Source organism: Ursus arctos, unplaced genomic scaffold, assembly GCF_023065955.2.
Source record: "Ursus arctos isolate Adak ecotype North America unplaced genomic scaffold, UrsArc2.0 scaffold_9, whole genome shotgun sequence".
In the NCBI taxonomy this organism is placed as follows: Eukaryota; Metazoa; Chordata; class Mammalia; order Carnivora; family Ursidae; genus Ursus; species Ursus arctos.
Window position 1 is genome coordinate 4,954,704 of NW_026623111.1, and position 18,017 is coordinate 4,972,720.

Here is an 18,017-nt window from a genome sequence, read left to right on the forward strand (position 1 = left end):
GCTGCCCCTCTCTTCCGGTGTCTTCCTCCCTCCACAACTGTCAGAAAGGTCTTGCTGGGGCACAAGTCTGGCCCTGCCACCTTCTTCCTAAGAACCCTACACTGGCTCCCCATTTTCCAGGGAATGAAGATGGGGCTCCTTGGCTGGCCCTCAAGGCTGTTGGGGATCAGGCCCTGCTCACCCACTGCTGTGTTCTCGTCTGCACACCCTGGCTCCAGCCCTCTGGATTTGCCATCCCACCTCATCTACAGACCCCAGCTCGGGTCAGTGCCCCTCCCCTCCTCTGTTCACTGCCTCCCGCTTCTTCAAGATTCGGCCTAACTGTCCCCATTCCCAACAAGCCTTGCCCCTCCCATGCGCAGGCCTTTCCTCTGGGCTCCTCAGCCCTCTGCTCCTTCTGTCCCAGCACGTGGCATAGCACCTTATTCTCAGTCTCCACATCTGCTTCTCCCGCGGCTCAGTGCCAGGAGGACTCAGAGGATGCTGGTGGTTGAATGGGGTAGATGGCTGCGTGGAGAGCCAGCAATGCAGCTCTCAGCCCCTCCTGTCGCTCATCCCTCTCGCCGTCATCACAGGCACCGCAGAATGTCAGGGGACAGGACACAGAGGGGTGTCTCCACTCTTGGGGAGCTTTGGCAGACGTGAGGCTCTTAGTAGGTCCACGAGTTGACAGGATGGGACACATTTCATGGTTTCTGGGGCTAGGAATACATTTACCAGGCAAAGTTGGTCTCTGTTTTTTCTCGGGGATCCAGGTGCAGGGCAGCTTGGAGAGAAACAAGCTTTAGGCTTGTCCCAGAAATCGACAGCTTGCAGATAGCATGGCTTCTAGGACTGTCTCCCCCTCCCGCATTAGCCAAGATTCTTTTTACTGAGAGTGTTGAAAACTCAAAGCCATTTAAGAAAGAAAAGGAATTTATATAGCTGAGAAGTCTAGAGGCAGCTGGATCCAGACGGTTACACAATATTGCCCGGAACCTGTCTCTCTCCGCCTTTCTACTCTGCTTTCCCCATGGGCTGGCCTCTTTCTCAGACGGGCTATCCCCATGTGGTGCCCCCTGTAAGCTGGTGTTATACCTGCCTAGCACCTTCCGTGGCCAGAGGGCATCTCTCGTCAGTAGTTCCAGCAAGAGTCCCATAGCTGGTGCTCCTTGGCTCAGTTTGGTCATAGGCTCATCCCTGAACCAGTCCCAACTCTGCCTGGGGGTGGGGGAGCAGCTCATTTGGAAACATGAGTGAAGGCTCAGTGGGCGCTATGATGTGGTTACAAAGCTCATATCATGGATACTTTGGAAGGTCAGAGTATCAAGCATTATTACAATTGAAATAAACATAGGAACTTGATTGTCTATATTTTTCTTTTTGTGATTGTCCTTTGCCTTTTAACATGGCTTGAATATCTTCCCAAGTATAGCAGTTTTCCTTTTTAATGGTATTATCTATCCATTTTATCCAACATGTGGGATTTTACTTCTGCTATTCTGCTGAGAGCCGCTTCTCCAAGAAACGCGGGCTCCCGTGGGTGTCCCAGGTGTGGATCCTGCCTTGGTCAGTCTGTATAAACAGCTGAAGGACAGACTGCCGAGAAGCCCATGAGTTTAGCTAGTCCGGGGTGCACTTGGGGTGGCCGGGGGACAGCAGAGAACGTGCCCAGGTACACGCGGCAGGGGGCGCCTCCTGGGTTTTGGCTCTGGTCCTGAAGAAAGCTCTCTCCGCGTCACCGTTGCTAGTGCTGTTCCCAGGTGCTTTGCGATCGCCCAGGGACCCGGGGCCTGTGGAAGGGCAGCGCCGGGAGGATGGCCCCCGGAGAATGCACCAGCGGGGAAGCTGTCCTGGGTGACGACAGTGCCAGCCCGGCCCCTGGAAACCGGCTGCTCTCAGCCCCCGGATCTGCCCTCGAGCTGGCAGTGCTGCCGACGGAGGCTGGGCACAGAGCTCCGGACACGGGCACGGGAGTCGGCAGGAAGCCTCGGACACAGCGGGCCGGGCGTGGTGGAGAGGAGGAGAACGTTCAGGGGGAGAAGCGGTGCTTCCCCCTAGCCCTGGAGAAAGGCCTGCAAACAGGTGCCAGAGAGGCTGCTCTGGGCCCACCGGGCGCCCTCGGGCTAGCGGGCTCTGCCTGGGCACCCGGCCATGGAGTACATCCTCTTCGTGCTGTACTTCTCCTTCTTTCTCTGTCTCTGTGCCCTGGTGTGCCTTTACTTTTCCGGCTGCCAGGAGATGACCTACAAGCATGAAGGTAAGTGGCCGCCTCTGGGCGACTGTTACGGGTTCTGAGAAAGGACGGACCCGGCCTGGGGAGCCCCTGCGTGCGCCGGCAGCTGTCGGAAGGGAAGGGACGTGGGGAGGCAGGAGCAAGGGGGCTCGGAGGCTGCAGTCCGTGGAGCAGTGCGCCTTCAGTGCCTTTCCATCTGCTGAGAGAGAGCACCTCTGTACGTTCAAGGTGGAAACGGAGCAGACACATTTGTTTTCCATTTTTGTCCCAGCTGCATCTTAAAAATTTGGATTGGTTTATAAAAGGGCGTGGGCGAGGCAGGACTCTGGGGGCAAAGAAGACGGAAATCTGGAGGAGTGAGCCCCCAGAAGGCGTGCGGCTGGGAGCTGAGGAAATTTCCTGGGAAATAAGGGGCTCCCCAGGGAATCCGAGAAAGGTGGACAGCTCTGGAAACCTGACAGTTGTCCCAGTGCTTGACTCTTTCTTAAAGAGCCGAGCGTTTGAGGAAACAGTGTTTTCTAGGTGATTCTGTCCTTCCTTGGGGAAGGGTGCTATTTCACATAGATTCTGAAAATGCGGCGTCAGGCGGAGGTCACAATGGCGTCAAAGAAGACAGCCCCAGATTTTCACTCTAAGTGTGAAAATGTCCTTTTCTATCTTGCTTTTATTAACAAAGGCATAAATCTCTGTGGTGTATTTCGGCTTCCCGTACAATACCATCACTTTTAAAAAACTAACCCTTCGAGGAAACAAACTAATCCCACCCATACGTTGTACGAGGTTGGGGGTTTCTTCGGCCACCTGCTGCCGCTGGGGGAGTTGTGTGTGCCCGGGGTCTGCGGAATCACCTCCTGTTGGGAGAGGGACATGATGGGAGTGTCCTTTTGTGCTTGATGCCCGTCAAAGCTGCGTCCCGCCTCCCACACCACAGCCTGCTTCCCTGGAGTCTTGGTCTCCGGGGCCACATTGGACTTCTGGGGGCTCCACTTGGCTCTGGGGAGAGGCTGTCGACAAAGGCAGCGCTACTCTAAATGCACGTTGCCAACATCTGTCCAGAATGCCCTGTGTTAGGGCTCGGTGAGGGAGGACCTAAGTAGCCTTCCTGAGAGGTTTCAAGAAGCAGGTCATCCTGGGTAATGAGCACTGAGTCGTTAGCCCCCAGAATGGTCCAGGATGCTGGCAGGGGGTGTTGCGTCCTAATGGTTTGGAGAGAGCATGGCGGGATGGTTCCTGGAGCTCCGTGCGTGTGCGTCCCTGCTGGCTGCCAGCTGACACGGCAGCAAACGCAGTCCTGTCCCCAGAGGCCTCACAATTAGCAGTGTTTACAAGAAATAAGGTTGGGTGAATGGCTGCACAGAAAGATGAGGAGCCTGGAGCTCAGGGAGGTGAGGTGCATGTGTGCAGAGAGCTTTGAGTGCTATACACCTGTTGCTCCTGGAGGTGCCATCATCACCATCAGGAAGTCACGGCCATTCACTGCTCCCTGGGAATCATCTGGAGAGTTTTCGATGCCTGAATTCAAGGGAGGTCTCTCTTCTGGAGAGGAGATTGGAGTATATATGACTGTCTCCAGCTTCTACTTGGAGAGAAGAAATCATTTGAAATCGACGGAGCCTAATAGGTCCCCACAGTTCTACCTGCTAAATTCACCTGGGGTTTCTTTTCTTTTTTTTTTTTTTTTTGAAGATTTTATTTATTTATTTGACAGAGAGAGAGACAGCCAGTGAGAGAGGGAACACAAGCAGGGGGAGTAGGAGAGGAAGAAGCAGGCTTCTCAGCAGAGGAGCCCGATGTGGGGCTCGATCCCAGGACCCTGGGATCACGCCCTGAGCCGAAGGCAGACGCTTAACGACTGACCAATGCAGGCGCCCCTCACCTGGGGTTTCGACCAGGGGGTTGCCCAGCTGCTGCTGTCTGTGTGAAGGAGGGGAAGGGCTGTCACGTGCAAGCCTAAAACTCTTTGTGGGCAAACAAGTTAGTTTAGCTCTGAGTTCATTAACAAAGACACGTTCACAAATACGCATTTAAGAATCAGTATTTACTGAGTGTGCCAGGCTCTGGGCCACGGTGGGGAATACAAAAACCCAAATCTCACCCCTCATGAGCAAACCCCTGTCCTCCTGCGTGTCTCCAGCAACACCTTTCCAGAAACGGTAGCTGTACAAGAGGACAGAGTAGTCACTGTCTCCGTATTCCTTCCTGATGGCTGAATTATTTCTTAATTATGGTATTAATTATGGTAGCAGCCAGGGTTCTCTTACATGTGGGCGCCTGAGAGGGCAGACATATGCCAGCGTCAACAAGCAGAGTTGGGGGGGTCCCCTCAACGAGCAAGGTGCACCCTGAGCTCTCTGTGGGATGAGGAGTGGGGAGGGGGCTCTGGCAGGAGCCGGGTTCTGGAGGAACCAGGGGGGAGCCTGGGGCTTGGCTCTGGAATTAGTTACGGAAAAGCATTCATCAACTGTAAACACAAATAAAAATCCTTCTCTGGGGCTATTTTGAAGGGAAAAAAAGCCAATGTTCCTCAAACCCGGGAAGTTGATCTGGTGATTGTCAGTTAATGTCTGCAGCCCCCAAGGGGACAGAAGGTCCTTGTGGCAGAGAGGACAGGACGCCTGGTTTTAATCATGTTGTGTTCCCCAGGCCCCATCTAGCATCTGACCCATAGAAAGTGCTCAGCGAGTGTTTGCTGAATGAATGCAGGAATGTATGCGCACATGGCTGAATGAAGCCCCATATATCGTGGTATTTGGGGTGGGAGAAGTGCTGGGGAGGTTAACCAGGAAGCCGGCACACGGAGTGTCAGAATTGCCTCTGATTCTGAGTGATTGGTGCACGAGTGTCCCGTACACTGTTCCTTCTAATTTTATAAGTGTTCCAAGTTTGCTGTAATAAAAAGTTAAACTAAAATTGCCTTTTAGGGGCGCCTGGGTGGCACAGCGGTTGGGCGTCTGCCTTCGGCTCAGGGCGTGATCCAGGCATTCTGGGCTCTTCTGCTATGGGCCTGCTTCTTCCTCTCCCACTCCCTCTGCTTGTGTTCCCTCTCTCACTGGCTGTATCTCTGTCAAATAAGTAAATAAAATCTTTAAAAAAAAAAATTTGCCTTTTAGTGCAAGTCCAGTTGAGGACCTGGACCACACATTCACCCAGCCAGTCAGAGCCCGGGGTCCATCGTTGGACCCTCTGCCCCTTTAGCCTTTCCCTGTGTCTGGTGTGTAGAACGATACATCTCACCGGGCCCCGCTGCCCCTCCGCCCCTCCTTAGTAGGACACGCACCCTACCCATCGAGGGTCAGCATGTTGGGTACAGCCCACACGTGACCTTGCTCTTGGGTGAGGTGGGGGTTCCACGTCTGTCTGATGGAGAAGGAAGCTGGTGCTCAGAGGGGCTGAGTGGCTGCAGAAGGAGCCAGGGTCAGGCCAGTGTGTTGCTGCAGAACCCCCCCTCAACCCTTCCACCACCTTCGGTCACCTCCTCTCCCACCCAGTCCATCAGAAACACCACCAGCTGCCTTTTGGGATGCCTTTAGGGCACAGATGTGTGTAGTCGCCCTTGTGCCCTGGGGGTGATGGGCTGGGGTGTGAGGGAGGGGCCCTCCACAATTCTGTGTCCATTCCTGATGTCATGTACCTTGCCTTAAATTTATAGAAGCATGTTGTGGAGACATTTTTTGGATTTGATGAGGAGTCTGTGGACTCGGAAACATTGTCAGAAACATCCTGCAACACAGACAGGACGGACAGGGCCCCAGCTACACCGGAGGAAGACTTGGATGATGTAAGCAACCCCATATTTGAGGTGCCACGGGGGTGCTTCCGGCACCTGACAGCTGCCCCTGCTACTGCCCCGCCTAAAGATCTAAGCCTGCAGGGCCTGTGTCATCACAGCCGGTAGACCCGAGGACAGGTGGCCCCCACTGGGCGGGGCTCTGATACTGGCAAGAGGGGTGCTGGCAGCCTGTGGTGGTCCCTTCCTTTCCCCAGTGCTGATCTCACAGAGGAAATCTGTGGTCGCCTTGCTGTTAACTTTGCAATTACACTTGCTGCGTGGTAGGCTGTCCCTGGTCCCCCTGTGCACATGTGCACACACACACACACACACACACACACACACACGTGCACGCACACATACAGGCACATGCAGATGCACACAGGCACACACATGCACACACACAGGCACACACATGCACACACACAGGCGCACACATGCACACACACAGGCACACACATGCACACACACAGGCGCACACATGCACGCACACACCCAGGTGCATGCACACACAGGCACACCACCTAGTGGAAGCAGCATGAACTGCTTTTTCATTAAGCTGAGGTCAGGCAGGAGAGAAACCGCATGGTGCTGGCAAGCTCAGAGGGCGGTAGAAACCACTGGAAGCCCTCTCCCACCGGGTCACCACCCAATCATCGCGCACATCCAGGGTCATGACCGCGGCACTGAGTGAGCTGGCCTCATGAAGGTGCAAAGGGCAGCTTGGTCCTTACCCACGTGCCCACCCCCGCCCCCAGCTGAATTCTTTTGGGAAACCCGAGTAAAACATGGTCGTACCAGACACATGTGACCACCAGGACATACCAGGCAGCTTTGGGCACCAAACACGGTGTTCTGCATCCCCATCTCTCGTGAGCACACGGGACGTCTCACGTGGACGCACAGGGCATTTAATGTGATGGGTCCCCCATGACGGGTGGTTCCCACTTTCCACGACTACAAACGATGCATCAGTGCCCATCCAGTCCTCTACCTCTGTGTTCCTTGGGGGTTGTCTCCTTCAGAGAAATCGCCCAAGTGAGAAGTGCTGGTGGGAGGGGCTGGCCCCTGGCGCCCTTGCCCTTTCTCCCTTGCCCATGACTCAAGGATCCCCAGGGTTCCGTGAATTCCTGGGAAGGGTGCCGATGATCGGGATGGCGTCTCCTCTGGCATCCTGTCACTCTAGGGCCCCAGTGACATCCCAGCAGTGACTGGCTCCTTAAGTAATTGCTGGCCACGCTGTGAGGGCTGGATGTGTGCTTTTGTCTCAGTGGAGGCCCGCGCTGGGAGCCACACCAAGTCACGTGCTTCCTTATGTCTTTCTTCTCCATGACGCCAAGACAACAACCAGGGAGGAGGCTGACCTGAGGTTCTGCCAGCTGACCAGGGAGTACCAGGCCCTGCAGCGGGCCTATGCCCTGCTTCAGGAGCAGGTCGGGGGGACGCTGGATGCCGAGAGAGAGGCCCGGGTAAGTGTAGCAGGCCCACGGGCCACAAGGGGCTGGGTGGACCACCGGGGTCTCTATGCCCTGCCTGTGACACTTGGAGGGGATTCTGAGTGGTGTTGGGGGGCGCCTGACCTCAGAAGTGCTCTCTCTCCGTCCTCAGCCGGACGGCAGGAGCTGCCAGAAGAAGCGATACTGTCATCTAGCACACATCATGTGTGCCGTCTGTTTGCAGGAATGCATTCAGACTTTAAGACTCAGTGACGAAATCACAGACGTGGTGGCCTTGTAGACTCCCCTCCTCCCCTTCCCAGGCTGAGAAAGCCCTGGAACACCCCACAGAGCCGATGCAGGGACTGTCGCCGGCGGGGGGCGGGGGGAGTGCTCCCTCAAGGCACTCCGGTCCCTGCTGGCCACCCAGGTCTGGGCTGCGCCCACCGTTGTGTGGGGCTGAGCTCTGCCTTCCAGTAACATCCACTCACGGGCCCTGACCCCACCTTCAGGAGTCCCGTAGACCAGCAGCTGCCTGCCCTCCCTTCTGCAAGGAACGGGACCCCCAGAGAGCACCCACTGCTGCCAGCACATTCCCCACTTCATCCCTGCAGCAGCCCCTTGAGGTCGGCGGTGGCAGCTGAGGCTGGGGGGAACGGAAGCGTTTTGTGCCACGGTAAAGGGTTCAGCCTATAACCTAGATATGTCAGAGGAGGTAAAGGGCTGGGCATGGTTTGGGCTGAATCGTGTGGTTTTTATTAGAAGTTTCATCTAGTTGCCAATGTTTAAAAGTCAGGAGATTTCACATCCTAGAAACCCAGGCTCCTGATCTCTCTCAGCAGCTCAGAACGCTCTCAGCCTGGCAGCAGCCAGCTTCCCGTTCCACGTGGTAGCAGCTTCGACTGCAGCGGGTGGTGATTTCCCCCGAGACGGACTGTGTGCCACAGTCCTCACCGCCCCCTATTACCCCACACGTAGTGAGCTTCCCTGACTCACACACCTACCTGCTCCTTGAGATATTTTGGCTTTCAGCCCTTACTGCAGACGACCAAAGGCCCACGAAACATGCCTGGTAGTGTTGATAAAGGCAACCACTGAATTGATCAGAAAGCTGTGGTGGGGAACCCTGACACGCCTACCTTCTGGCCCACTCACCCCCTTGAAGACACCGACCGCTGCTCCAGGCTCCTGTCATTATCTATAACATTGAGAGGGTTAGAGCCATCGATGTCTCCAGACCTTAACATTCTTAAAAATTGCATGTGTACAGCCGGGCAGGCCACCTCCGAGCCTGTGCGTGGATGAGCTTCCAAGGCCTGGTTACAGCACAGTCTTTGCTGCTCCTCTGTCGTCCCTTCACGGTGACCCGCTCACTTATTGATCCTTTCCGTTCCAGACTCGGGAGCAGCTACAAGCTGACCTGCTGAGGTGTCAGGCCAAAATCGAAGACTTGGAGAAGTTACTGGTTGAGAAGGGACAGGTGAGCAGGAATGATCGTGTGGCTCTTCGTGTGTCTGTCCCCTCGTGGTGTCACTGTGGCCTTAGTGCCGAGGGGGCCCCTCTCTCTGGGTCTGAGTTGTTTGCTCCAGAGACATTAGAGAAAAATACCCAGGCTGAACCCAGGTGAGAATATCCTAGCTCAGGTGCCTATTCGCAGAGTTTTAAAAAACCAAAACACGTTATGAAATTCTAACTTGGTTTTTTTCTCTCTTGGCCAAGAGTGCAAAAGTAGGAGACAATTTGGAAAGGCACGCGGTGACCCAATTCCTTTTTGACTTGAATCTGGAGGAAAGCTGCCATTGTTTATCAGGGCTTCATTCTGAAAATGAACTGGCCCCTCAGCCCGCATGTCGCGATTCCACACTGTGTGTGACTCTGTCGCGGGAAATCCTGGCCCTTGAGTTTCTCAGAGTCAAGTTGCCTCCATGCGCACATTCTCTGAGCGTGACAAGGCCGGGATGACATCGGGACACAGTAGGCAGGCAAAGCGCAGACCCAGACCCGTGCCCTGGGCTGGGGGAGACCGTGGAGGGGGCTCTGGGTGGAGGTCCAGCCTCTCAGACGGTAACATCCAAAGGCAGCGCTCACCTGGGGTCAGTGCGGGTCAGCCGTCCTCCCCGTGGTAAGAGATAGCTGGAACTTCTCAGCAGCTTTACCACGATGAGGCTTATTTCCTGCTCAGTACACTGCCTGTCCCTCCTGGAGGCAGGGGGTCGCCCACTCTGTGGGGTGACTCAGGGCTCCCATACTGGAGGCACAGAGGGCAGGAGAAGGTGGTTTGTTGCCTCTGCACCTTTCACCCAAACGGGGACTGGCTTGCCTGACATGTTACGTGACCCGCACAACTAACATTGTCTCTTTTCCTCATCTTTAAAACGGGGTAGTAATAGTACTTTGCACACTGGGGAAGCAGAAGCAGGGAGAAGGAAGCAGCCGGGGAAGAGTCCAGCTGGGTGAGAAGGCTGTTCTCAAACTCTGTTCTACCCGCCACTCATCTCGGCCCCTCTTGCAGGCTGAGCTCACATGTCACCTGACCATTGTCTTCAACTAAGTTCTGCATCCCCACCTGAGGGTGCTCGGCCCTGTGTTTGTGGGCCAGTTCTGCCCTCAGCACCTGCTAAATGGAGGGGCCAGTTTGGGACAAAACAAATGGCCATTTGTTCAGGGAGCACCCACCAGAGCCCTGGCCCTATACCAAGTTTTGTGGTTGGTGTGCAGGGATGTGTCAGTTAGTTATCACTGCGTAACAAACCACCCCAAAACTTAGTTATTTAAAACAACACATTTTATTTGCTCACAACCCCGTGGGTCAGCAGTTTGGACTAAGCTCAGCTGTGTGGTTCTTCTGCTGGTCTCACCTGGGGTCATTCTAGAGGCTGCTTTGCTGATATATCAGCTGGGACTAGGTGGCCTGAAATGGCCTGTTTCTCCAGTCTGGGCATTGGCACCCACTGTTGGCCAGATCTCTCTTCGTGGTCTCTTATTCTCATGGAAGCGAACCTGGCTTCTTTGCCTGGCGGTCTTGGGACAGGAAGAAAGGGAAGGCCTCAATGCACAAGTATGTTCCAAGCCTCAGCTCGAGTCCAATTTGCGAATATCCCAGGAGCCAATGTGCACTGCAGCCACACCCAGCTTCAGGGTTGGAGAAATAGCCATCCTGTCTTGTTGAGAGGAGCTGCAAAGTCATGTTGCAAAGGGTCATGTGCATGCAGCTGGGAGGGACAGCTGCAGACAGTCTGCTCCAGACAAAAAACGAGTGGAACACGGCTCTGTCCTTATGGCACTCACAGCCTCGTGGGGCCTACATGTGTCAACCAGGGACAACACAGGGTGATAAATGTTGATAGAAGGAAGCCCTGGAGGCCACCAGAGCTGAGAAAAGAGAAGAAGGAAGTTCTTTCACCTATTCCTTTATCCATGTATCTGCCCTCCAGTATTTATTGAGCACCAGCTGTGTGCCAGGCCCTGTGCTAGGCACTGGGGGTGCCACAAGGCCTAGCGCCCTGTGCTCATGGGACGTCCCTGGATAGGACCCGACCAGGCAAAGAAACATGGTTAGGGCATCACGGGCAGCGGGACCAGAATGCACAAAAGTGCATCCACATGACGATGCCAGGTCCTTGGGTGTGGGGCAGACCCTCGGGGTGTGGCCTGGGTGCTGGCCCACGGCCCGTGGTGAGCAAGCCTGAGCGGGTCTGCAGGGCCGATTCGGTCCCTCTGCAGCTGCCTTCCCATCCAGGACACTCACAGCACGAACTCCACGGGCTTTCAGGGAGCGTGAGGCATGGGGAAGGGGTGCCCCGCAAACCTGCCGTCTCTCTCTTTTGGGCGTAATGGTTTAGAGGGATCATGAAGTCTTTCCAGAGGCTGTCCCTTTCTCTGACCTTTCCATAGAGAGTTTTCTATTGCCTTCTGGTCACTGACACCGCCTTGGCTCCTTTGTCTGTTTGCGTTGAGGAGTGTGAACATATTTAGTGCTTTTTCTTAGGATTCCAAGTGGGTGGAAGAGAAGCAGCTGCTCATCAGAACAAACCAAGACTTGCTGGAAAAGGTAGGTGGGCATGAATCCCCTCACGCCCCTCAGAGAATCACCGAGCCCAGACGGTCAGGGCCCTCCGAGGCCCACGGAGGCACCCTGTCCTGACCGGCTTGCAGAGGAGGGACCGCTCCCTTACCTTGAGTCAGAGCCCGATTCCTGGGGCTTCCCAGCCGTTGGTCCTGGTTCTGTCCTCTGGCACGAGGCCCGCAGAGCTGGTTTAGGCCACCCTGCAGACACAGTGAGGGCTGCCTGCCCTCCTTCCATCCTCCCACCTCTGCCATTGCTTGGGGTTCCAGAGCCCTTCTCCTCCCACCAGGGGGTACCGAAGGCACTGGTCGATGGGCAGGCCTTCAGGGCATCATGGTCCAGTTGGTGGACTGGAGGCCATGGCGCTGGCAAAGCTGAGCTTGTCTTCCTTCTGTGGTCATGGAACTTTCTAGACGTCTCTTGAGACAGCATGGGGGGTAGATTTAATGCTTTGGGACAGACCTTAGCTTTATTTTTTTCTTATTTGTGCACAATTCAGAGTTGTTCTGTTTTAGTAAATTGACTGAGTTGTCCAGCCATCACCACAATGTGGTTCTAGAACATTTTCAGCTTCCCATAAAGGTCCCTTGTGCCCATCCGTAGTCCCTCCCTGTCTCCCACCCCTCAGCCCCTAGCAACCTCCAGTGTACTTTCTGTCCAGACCCTCCATGCTAGTGGAACCAGACAGACCTAGGTGAGGCCTTAGTCTTGGAGCATCCTAGAATGCCCGCCCTGGATGATCCCAGCCTTGCCCTCTTGGGAGGGGGCTTGGTCCAGCCCCAGCTCTGTCCCTGACCAGCTGCGTGGCCGCTCACTGCCCTGTGTTTCATTTGGAGCACTGGGGCGGGACCTGTCACCACCCTGCAGGTCAAGCCCGTGCGTTGGGAGAGATTCCGTGCCCTTGGTCCTGCTCACTAAATTCAAGGAGCCATGGAGAAAACACACTGTTTGTAAATGTCCCCTGGGGTGCAGCATCCCATCAGTGGAGAACCCCCTGTGGTTCTCCAGGCAGGAGGAGGGAGAGGCGAAGGTGGCTGTGCCTCACGGAAGCCCTCGATAGGGAGGCGCACCTTCTCTCAGTCAGTCCTGGTTGCAGCCAGAGGAGGGAGGACAGCTTTATGCTCCTCAGACAGAAACTGAGGCATGGAGCCATTAGGGTGCTTGTCCAGGGTCTCCCAGTGGGTGTCGGACCAGGCAGCCCACCTTCCCAGATGGACTTGTGCCTTCAGGAGTGTGGCTTCTGCTAAGCCTTCTCCTGAGCCCTCTGGCTGCGTGGACAGCAGCATGGGCCTTCCCGCAGTGGTCTGTCCCACTCTGGCTGGTGGCGGGGGGGGGGTGGCACTCGCCCTGGCGGTGGGGGAGGGGGAGAGGGAGGGGGCCGGAGACAACATGCAAAAAGAACACACACAGGCTTTGGGATCAGAAGCGCCCATGATGCGCTCCTACCTCCCTCACATTTGACCTCAGGAAGGGACTTAGCAGCTCTGTGCCTCAGTTTCCCCATCATTTATTAGTCAGCAAGTCTATAAGGAGCCCCTCTTCCGGGCCAGGCCCTGGGCCACAGGGACGAAGCAGGCACCCTCCCCATCCGCACCGTCTGCACTGAGAGGGCCGCGTCTCCCATGGCCCCCGCGGAGACGGCAGTCCTCCCACCCGCTAACCCACCGCTGGTCTGCTCTAGATTTACAGGCTGGAAATGGAAGAGAACCAGCTGAAGAACGAAATGCAAGACGCGAAGGACCAGAACGAGCTGCTAGAGTTCCGAGTGCTGGAGCTCGAAGTAAGAGACTCTATCTGTTGTGCGCTCTCAAACGGAGCAGACCTTCTCTTTGAGCCCAAACTGAAATTCATGTAAAAGCTCCCAGATGTCCTCCAGCATGTGTAAAGGGACGTGGTAGAGTTGTTTTCTTTTCTTTTCTTTTTCTTTTCCTTTTTCTTTTTTTTAAATCTGTATGTTCAGAATAATTTCACTGCCTTAATATGTTCTGGAGAGAATGCTCACCGAAGTCTTTGGACATGTACCAGAGCTAATCTATTTATTGCCTACGGCTTGTTTTGCACTTAATAAAATAATTTGTTTTTGCAATATTTTGCCTTTTTTATTTGTGTTTCATTTCCATAACTACTTCTTTCCTGCATGCATAGTCACCTGGTATGCGTTCTGCAAACCCAGACAGAAGGACTGTTGCAATGAATAACACACCTTTTTAAGTGACCTTGCATGCAGGGAATCTCTCCTTTTGAAAGAGCAGGGTCCGACCTGGCCCACAACTGACTCTGTAGTGTGTTTACTGCTAGTTTGGCCCATTTTCTATTTGCCGAGGTAAACACAGGTAAGTAAGCCAGCAGGGGAAGGGAGGTAATTTGCACAGGCATTTAAGAAAACCCATACGGTTGTTCCAACTCCCCATCCAGTGAACGCAGGCCTGGGTGTCACACAAGTTTGCACTGGACTGAAAACTTACTGTTTGTAACTCAACCTGCAACTCAAAACTGCTATTAGCACGGAGGGAGACTGAATGCTGTTCACGGGTAGCAATCACGTTCCAGACCTTCAGTGACATCCCCAGCGCAGAGTTGAATCCAGCGTTAAGAATAGTGATGGTTTTGCTGCTTCCCACTGAAACCTGGCTCTCGGGTGCCTAGCATTGTATTGCAACCATGTTACATCACATTCCTTTTTGTTTGTTTGTTTGTTTGTTGCCAGTTAAAAACCATCCACATTTTAAACATCACCTAAGTTTGTGACTCGTTTGTCTGAGCACCTGTTTGTCTGAGCACCTGAGCGGCCCCTCTCCCTCCGCTGAAGCCTTTGCATGCACAGATCCCCGAGGAAAAGCCAGCACCCTTGCGACACTGGTCCCTCCCATTCTGTTTCCTCCTCCTGGCTTCTGTTAAAGTTATTTGCACCAGAACTTACCATCTTGTCCTTTGTCGTGCTGGCATGGACCTTGGCCTGAATGTCTCCAAACTAAGTGTTAAACCGTGCAACTCAACTCTTGCTTGAGCGTGAACGGGGTCTTCCATTCACACAGCAGGAGCCGGAAGCCATGCGAGATCACTGTTCACACTTCGGCCAGTGAGGAAGCCTTTCCCAGGGCTTTGTCGCAAGTCTTTCTCAGATTTCCATGAGCATTTCTCAGTGTGCTAGACTTTTCTTTAAGTGTCTCCACCATTCTTCAGAACCATTAGAAACCAATTTTCTGACTTTTGTTTGTATAAAATAAGAGCTTTCTGTTGTCACATCTTCTATGGAAGCTCCATTTAAGTATTGTAGGTAGGAAGGCATCCATAGAATGGAACCACTGTGAATTTTGGTCTTCTTGGCTAATAAGAGAAATAAACTTTCCTCCCTGAACTGCTTCAAATCAGGTTAGCCAGGCTGGGCTTTGGGGAAGTAAATTGAATGAAGGCCCCCCTCCCTCCCCTCCCTATTCACCTTATCCTAGAACATCTGGGTAGGTCTCACCATCTAAGGTAGTGCTCATTTGGTTACATTTCTTCGTTGAGTGACTAAAGAGACCCATGGGTGCTGTCACTAGATTCTGCAGGAATGGTCCAAAGCATGCTTACTTATCTTACTGTGATTTTGAGAAAATAAAAGCAGTTCGATTTAAAGGTATAATTTGGAAAGGACTTCTCTGCTGGCCTTCCCATAAAGCCAGCCTGTCCGTTGCTCAAATTTTAAAGGCAGATCTATATAATATATCCTTGTAATTACTTGGGCTTCTCCTGTCCTTTTTAAAAACCTGTCACTTTATGTCTGATTAACAAGCACTTCTTCTGGGAAAATGCTTGGTTTTCCTTCTTTAGTAATTGAGATTTGACTATCAATCTAAGGCAGGGATAGAATGATCTCCAGTGTGTTAGTGCGATTCAAAAAAAAATTGTGAATGAAGTCAGCAGATTATTTTGGGGAAAAAAATGTGGATTGGGTGTTTGTGTCCTGGTCCTGCCACCCCATAGCTCGTGACCGGACTCGCCCCCCCAAGCCTCCCTGTCTACAAAATGAAAGCGATAATGCCTGCCTCATGGGGTTGTGAGGATTCAATGAGAGAACGATGTGCCACAGGGCACAAGGGACACTCCATGGCTGGTGGCTAAGTTGTCATTGAAATTTCACGCACTGGTTCTTAACAAGTACCCAATGATGATCTGTGGCTTCCTGGGTTTCCATCTCGCAGCAGGTGAACACATGACATCTTGTTAACCGTTTCTTCCTAGCTGAGTAGGTAAGAAGTAGACACATGTCCGCAGGGGATCCAGTGCGCTGCAGAGGCGGGACCACGGCGTGCGCCTTCGCGGACCAGAAGATGGTAGTCTGAATGTGCGCCTTTTAGTAACGCCTTTGCCAACTGGAATGCCTTGGTTTTTGCTGCGTAACATGGGAAAATGGCAAGTGGTAAATAATCCAATAAAGTTCTGTTTTTAAACCAAATCTTTTCTCCAGGAGAGAGAGCGGAGGTCGCCAGCATTTAACCTCCAAATCACCACCTTCCCCGAGAACAACAGCAGCGCTCTCCAGCTGTTCTGTCACCAGGAAGGAGTTAAGGTAGCGTGCTTGGGGGGTGCCTCCACTAAACCGACCGCCAGGGGCCCGCTGAATGCCAGGCTCAGCCGTAAAGGGGGATTCTGCCTTTGTGCCAGACATAGGATCGATTTGAAAGAGATGGCCCAGCCCCCCGCCATATTTTGAAAGTCAGAGTTCATTTTTCAGAGGGTCACCAAATGTCACTCTATTTGCACCCATGTTAAAAGTGCAGAGCCGTGGGACACAGCTTTGAGGGCACACCCCAGCTTGGCCACTTCCCAGCTCTGGGCTGCGAGCTCTCCGAGCCGCACTCTCGCGTGTGTGAGGTCTGAATGGCAGCACCCACCCCGAGACGTGACGTGACGAGACGTGACGTGACGTGACGTGGGTGTGACGTCAGCGCAGCGCCGAGCACTGCGGCCTCGCGCAGTGAGTGAGTGGGCGGGAGACGAGGCTACGGGCTGGGGTCCTTCTGACCCTCGCTACTCCTCGAGCCTTTCTGGAAAGCTCCGCGGATGAGTGGCAGGCACTCTGCCTTCTCTCCCTCGACCCCGAAGGAGCTGCCGGGAGCGCTTGTCCCCGCGGCGCGCGCCCAGAGATGGACGGACCAGGCCGAGGCTGCGGCGCTAGAGACCGGTCTGCACGGGCTGGGCAGCTCCCGCAAAATGAACGTTGGAAATCTTTTCCAGGATGTGAATATTTCTGAACTTATGAAGAAGCTAGATATCCTTGGCGATAACGGGGTAACTATGCCGGTCGGCTTCTGCTCGCGCGCTCTTGTCTCCACCTGGGTGTGCTCTGTGTGCCTTTCCTTTCCTTTCGGTTTGGTTTCTTCCTAACTGAAGAGATCTGACACGTGCAGTGTAAGGCTTCTGTTTGGCCGGGCCCCCGCGGGGTGGGCGGGCCGTGCTGTCACGGGTGGATCGCGCTGTCACGGGTGGATCGCGCTATCGCGGGTGGATCACGCTGTCACGGGCGGGGCCGTGCAGTCAGGGGCGGGTCACGCTGTCACAGGGGCGTCGCGGTGTCACCGGGGGGTAGGGGGGCTTCCCGATTTAGCTTCTGGATTTAGCTCCTCCCTCGCTCCTGCGAGTGATGAGAGCGCGCACAAACGGTCACCCAGGGGGAGAGCGGGATCTCCGAAGATTTCCGAAAGCAGAACGTGATATTTTTGCCCCCTTAAAAGATTGGCTCGAACAGCCCCTATCTCCAAGTGTCTTGGCCCCAGAGAGGATATGGCTGCCTTTGAACGCCGGCCCCTTTAAAGAGTGGGGGCCTAGCCCCGGGGACGCCTCTCGGAGGGGCGTCAAAGCCAGTCAGCGCTGACTGCACGGGGTTGTGGGGTCCAGTGTAAAACGCCCTTCCCCCATTTTTGTGTTTTAGAATTTGAGAAACGAAGAACAGGTTGCAATAATCCAAGCTGGAACTGTGCTTGCCCTGTGTGAAAAGGTAGAGCCCTGCGGCACTTGTGTCCGTGCACCGTGTCTGAGCTTCCCAGCGCCACACAGGAACCTGCGCACTGGGGTCTCGCTTGGCTCTGGGGCATGCGCTCCCTCGTCGACGTCTGCATGTGCACGCGCATGCTGTTCCTTTCTGGCCCCAAGTCGCCCCCGCTCCCCCTAGAGAGCTTAGCGCAGGAGCAAAGGGAAACCCCGTTGGAGGAAAGCATCCGCAACACTGGGGTGGGTTTCCTACCAGGTTTCCCCCATGCCTATTTTTTAAACATAGTCAAATCGTCCTTGACTTCCAGTTTTTAACCCTGCCTCCTACGCTTCCACCCCGCCTTCTTCTGCCCCGCGGTTAAACCCCGGAAACGGCAGAAGCTAATCTTTCTCAGCGGCTAGATTTTCCCTTTCCATTTCCCCCTGTTTATCGTTATGCAGCGGTGAATATCTCTACCCGTAGATTCCTACCTACCTACCTACTTTTTGTAACACTTTCACAGGATAGATTCTAGGGGTGGAATCAACTGGGCCAACTGGTAGGGAGGTTTTTCAGAG

General features: G+C 54.2%; 1 protein-coding gene across 2 annotated transcripts in view; it reads left to right on the top strand.

Annotated features, from left to right (window-relative positions):
* JAKMIP1 (janus kinase and microtubule interacting protein 1) overlaps nucleotides 1–18,017 on the top strand; it is a 94,604-nt gene that overhangs the window by 56,009 nt on the left and 20,578 nt on the right. Inside the window, exons 9-16 of one of the 2 annotated variants that reach the window (XM_044389712.3) lie at nucleotides 5,865–5,993; nucleotides 7,325–7,453; nucleotides 8,817–8,900; nucleotides 11,409–11,471; nucleotides 13,168–13,266; nucleotides 15,937–16,038; nucleotides 16,707–16,760; nucleotides 17,401–17,466. In XM_044389712.3, coding sequence (XP_044245647.1) covers nucleotides 5,865–5,993; nucleotides 7,325–7,453; nucleotides 8,817–8,900; nucleotides 11,409–11,471; nucleotides 13,168–13,266; nucleotides 15,937–16,038; nucleotides 16,707–16,760; nucleotides 17,401–17,466 — 726 coding nt within the window. Of the gene's footprint in view, nucleotides 1–5,864; nucleotides 5,994–7,324; nucleotides 7,454–8,816; nucleotides 8,901–11,408; nucleotides 11,472–13,167; nucleotides 13,530–15,936; nucleotides 16,039–16,706; nucleotides 16,761–17,400; nucleotides 17,467–18,017 lie in introns of those variants that run through there. The other variant, XM_044389713.3, reaches the window with a different exon arrangement.